This window comes from Carassius gibelio, chromosome B13, assembly GCF_023724105.1.
Source record: "Carassius gibelio isolate Cgi1373 ecotype wild population from Czech Republic chromosome B13, carGib1.2-hapl.c, whole genome shotgun sequence".
Lineage (NCBI taxonomy): Eukaryota > Metazoa > Chordata > Actinopteri > Cypriniformes > Cyprinidae > Carassius > Carassius gibelio.
Genome location: NC_068408.1, coordinates 25306571 through 25311731, shown reverse-complemented (window position 1 = coordinate 25311731; position 5161 = coordinate 25306571). Strand labels below are relative to the sequence as shown.

Below are 5161 nucleotides of genomic sequence, written 5' to 3'. Positions count from 1 at the left end.
AAAATCTTTCTACAAATGTTCATATATCTTTTTTTTTTTTTTGCTGATTCAGTATATATCTGCAAGGTGATTTATGTTGATGTATGTTGTTTCAACACAAATCTGTAATAAAACGTAATAAATGTAATAAAATATTTATCTCACAAAAATGCATGGATTCACTACAGGGGGATGTTTTATTACAGATGCGCATGAATTTTCATTCTCGGGTAGCTAACCCTTTAAGTCTGCTCACAGCACTGAGTCTGTCCTCTTGAGAGTGTTAAATGATATTTATCTCTTGACTGATTCTGGAGACTCTGTGGTTCTTATTGTTTTAGATTTCCCTCTTCTCCCGCACCTCTGACCTGTGGCGTTCAGCAAGGCTCTATCCTAGCCCCGTCTCTATTTTCTCTCTATATGCTACCTCTAGGCTCTATTCTAAGGAAACATGGTGTCTCTTTTCATTTCTAAGCAGACGATACTCAAATCTTCCTACCAATCAAAATAAACAATTCAGAAGTGATTACCTCTCTTCAGCAATGCTTCCAGGATGTTAAAGCATGGCTCGCCCTAAGTTTCCTCTTCCTAAATGAAGGCAAGACCGAAGTAATTGTTTCTGTTTTAATGAGAGTTCTCAGTATATACGTCCTAATTTGGACAGTTTATCAGTTTTTAGATCTTCACAGGTCCGGAACATAGGTGTTCTTGTCAACCAGCATTTAAAATTTGATACACATATCTCCTCTGTTATCGGATCCAGTTTCTATCAACTTCATCTAATTTCTAAAATCAGAGACTTTCTCACTCCCAAAACTCTAGAAATCTCAGCTAGGTTACTGCAATTCCTTAAAAATGTAGAAATGTCTGATTGCATGTGTTCAGCTAGTCCAAAACGCTGTGGCCAGACTTCTTGTGAAGTGTTGCAAACATGAACACATCACTCCAATTCTCAGATCTCTACACTGGTTTCCGGTTCATCAGAGAACAGACTTCAAAATTCTACTCTTTGTTCATAAATCTTTACATAACCTAGCTCCTGTCTACCTCTCTGAATCCTTCATTTATACACTCCATCTAGAAGAATTTGTTTTTCTTACTTATTACTGTTATGCTGTAATTTTTTTTAACAGGTTGTTCATATTTTTATCTGGTTTGCTTTCTGAGTATGTTTTTATAATTTTCTCTTCTGTAAAGTACTTTGGTCAACCTAGTGGCTGTTTGTGAATGTGCTATACAAATAAAATGAACTTGAACTCCTTGCTATTTTCTATTTTTGGTTATTCTTTTTACTTTTTACCCTGGCCACTGTGGTATTTGTTGTCTTTGGAACAGCTTTCTTATTTTGGTCCCTAAACAGGGTCGTAACATAAATATTATATATTTTTAGGCTACTTGTTTTATATGAATGTATTTTACAGCAGCAATACAAAGAGAAATGTGTAACGTGTAACATTTTATTTAGTCCAACACTTATTCACTTTTATATTGGTTCCCCCCCTAAATAATTAACTAAATGTTTAATGCTTTTATAAAAGTATTGTGCGCCCATGATTTTTCTAAAGTATCTTTTGCTGCTGAATTATACACTAACCTAGTTTATAATAGTATTTTTTGTCATAGATTACGATTATATTTTTTAATTTGTTATTTTTCATTAAAATGGAGTTGTCTGTATTTTATCAGATTGTGTTTAACACACGAGAGTGATGATCAGGATAACCCACAGAAGTATAGAACTTCCACACTGATTTAAAAGAAACTGCGCTGGGATCAGATTGGATTGGTCTCGGCTGATACTCAGAAGTATTGGATCGGTTCTGAAAAAAAGGTCTTGTGGCATCCCTAACTGATCATGAATCCAACATCCAACAAGGCAGGAAAACATTCAGTCCATCAACCTGTGGGACGTCTTTCACTATAAGTTAAAGAGAAGTTAAGAAAAAAAATACAATTAAAAAAAAATGTAGGTAACTTCTAGTGTATGAGACCTCATTATTTTGAAGTACAAATCCAAGCACCTGAAGCAGCCCATTCTCTAATTTTCTTTATTTTTTATTATTTTTTATTTTTTGAAAGATTTGCATTTTCATTCATTCATAGATTATATGGTTGCAATAATATATATATATATATATATATATATATATATATATATATATATATGTATATACACACACACACAAATAGGCTATATATGAAATACCTCCCAAGAGAGCACTGCAATAGTAAAATACATCATGCATTGATCACATACATTTATACATTCTAACATGCATAAACATTTATGCACATAATTAAAAAATACGCCTGACGAAAAAGTTGACACATTTACATGAAAAAAAACTACATGAATATTATAATACATCAAATGTGCCAAAAATATATTTTTCTTCATGATTCCCAATTATTTATATTCACAATTTCTAGGCTATTTGAACAGGCTTCACATTTTTATTTCATGATTGTAATTAGCAATTCATTTAATTTGATTTTAGAAGCAGGTTAATTACGTGACAGCTTAAAAGTTTCCATCAAGAACCTCCCATAATAACTGCGACAGAGTTTAAGTATTAATTCTGAGATCTAATCCTGTTTAGATGAAATAAGCCGCTCTCGAGCAGGTTTAAGGTTACGGACCTGTTGCTATGACAACAACTCTGAGATGAGCTTCGAAGAACCAACCAATCCGAGATCAGATCAGATCCAGATCCAGATCCAGAAGAAGAAGCGCTCGAGTCCCGGGGAGTCCGTCGCTCCGGCGCTGGAGGAGGCGCTGCGCGGCCGAGCACTGCTCCCGGGACTCCCGGAGAACAAGAGAAGCAGAAGTGACGCCCGCGGTGACGCATCGGTTGCTACGGCTGCGGATTATGTTGCACACATCCGGGGTGTCCGTGGCTCGTGCGCTCGCGTGTGTTTGTAAAGCACTTGTGTCCACAGGCGCGCAGTAACGCGCGCGGCGATGAGAGCGTCTCTCCAGTGATCATGGCGGATGACAGCGAGTGGGTGCTGGAGAGCATCGCGGGCTTCCTGAGCAGCCCAGACTGGCTCATCCCGATGGCACACTTCATGGACAACAAGTGCTCAGGTATTAGACGCAGCCGCGACGCGCAGGACGCAGCAGACGCGTGCGCGCGCGAGCTTCAACACTGATAAACCTCACGTCTCGATTGATGAAATAGAAGCTGTATATCACCGTGCATACTGTGTGGCAAGCCGTTTATCTGAACCTAAATGTTCCCAGCGTCACTCGTCGTTACTGTATTTTACTAGTAAGAATTAAATCAGAGTAATTATGTTAATCAGAATTCTGATTAGTGAAACTGGTTTCGAGGCCTGTCTACTAGTGAAGATGCAGTGATAGTGTTTCAGCTCAAACAGCTTGCTGTAATGTTGTGTTCGGTGTGTTTCAGTGTTTGATGATGAGGATGAGAATAAGCTGTCATACACAGAGATCCATCATCAGTACAAGCAGCTGGTGAGTGTGTGTGTGTGTGTGTGTGTGTGTGTGTGTGGTGTTGTGTTGTGATGATGATGATCTGATGACGGTGTTGTGCTGTGGAGGTGGAGCGTCTGCTGGAGAACCACATGCAGGAGGTGGGCATCAGTGAGCAGCAGTTCCTGGACGCCTGCTCGTCTCTCAGCAAGACCAGGACCCTGCAGGTACCAGTCCTCACGAGGACACCGATCTCTCTAAACACACTCGCTCTTAGTTCAGTGTGCTGATCTGAGCTGGGCTTTTCTCTCGCTCTGCACTTCCTTCTGACTCTGTGTTCAGAGGCTGCAGTTTCAGGACTTGATTTGTTCCCAGATAACACACGCACGTCTGCAAGATGTCTGTTAAAGATCTCTTGAACATTACAGACAAACATCACCAGACAGACATTCAAGCATTCATAACCCTCTTAAAGGCATCTAACAGACGTCTTCCAGATCTAAATGCGTGGTCAGGTAGACATCTCCGCACCTGTATTATCAGGGTACAGAGGTGTATTAACGGCTCATACTATTTTATAGCACGTGCTATTCAGTTCTGAAATATAAGGAAATATGTAGTAGTTTAACTGTAGCCTGTACACTTAATGATTTGTGCTCTTGAAATATATAACCTGATTTATTTGAACATATTCTGGTCTTGGAAGGAAAGACGTGTCTGTGCAAAGCTTCAGTTCATTATTCTGTTAGTCTGGAGAGCTTGTTAAACACACACACACACACACACACACACACACACACAGAGGAAGACTGGACTGAAGATCAGTCTCGACACAGAAACACATCTGAGATGATCTGATTCTTCAAATCTCTGGATGAAGTACTGTAAGATCAGTGTTCAGGTGTAGATGGATCCTCTAACACGCTCAGCTGTGCAGTGATTGGCTGGCAACGTAATGACATCATACCATCAAACACCTGACGAGAACTCGACACGCGAACAAAACCACATACATGGTGGAATAGATCAATCAAATGTGCACGGTTTTATTCTTTTTATTTTTGTACATGATTCCTAATTATTTATATTCAGAGTTTCTAGTATTTGTACAGGCTTTACATTTCTTTCATTGAATTTGTTCTTTGAAGCAGATTTGTTCAGCGTTAGCTAAAGTTTTCTTTAGTATCTGCATCCATGTCTGATCCAGGTAACTGGGTGTGTGTGACCGATGAGAACCGTGTGTGTGAGATCAGCTGAGCATGACTCGTTCATCTCCCTCGACTCGCTGGAATCAGCCGGAGTCTGTGATCATCATGAGATGTTCTGTTGAATCTGTTCGCTCTCATCTGCAGACTGGCTCTGATTATAACTAGCGTCCACTTCTGCAGAAAGTAAAGCGCAGAAGTTTGTGTAGTGTGTTCTCCGCTGTAGTCGCAGCACAGCGCTTCACGTCAGATGTGTGGCACGCTGAACAGTGCAGTAAACAGTTGCACTACATGTCAGTGTGTATCCGTGCATGAATAAACAGCAGCAGCACAGAGAACTGTTCTGCACTGATCAATGGAGCTGGCTGACACTCAAGATCTCACCAGCTCCTGCATTAAACCTGAGATGGACCGATATAACGGCAGAGTTTGCATGGATCCGGTCTCCTCTGGATAGGTGGCGCTGTCACAGGGTTCTCCTGTTCTGCTTCATGAGGAGTCGCTGAGACACATGCAGGTTAAGGCAGTCGAGGGAGATTAG

At 40.1% G+C, this 5161-nt stretch overlaps 1 protein-coding gene across 1 annotated transcript in view; it reads left to right on the top strand.

Moving 5' to 3' along the window:
- The first annotated feature begins 2737 nt into the window (after positions 1-2737).
- Positions 2738-5161, top strand: part of cfap36 (cilia and flagella associated protein 36) — a 12527-nt gene continuing 10103 nt past the window's right edge. Inside the window, exons 1-3 of the mRNA XM_052573078.1 lie at positions 2738-3067; positions 3393-3457; positions 3544-3642. Coding sequence (XP_052429038.1) covers positions 2965-3067; positions 3393-3457; positions 3544-3642 — 267 coding nt within the window. The 5' untranslated portion in view covers positions 2738-2964. The remainder of the gene's footprint in view (positions 3068-3392; positions 3458-3543; positions 3643-5161) is intronic.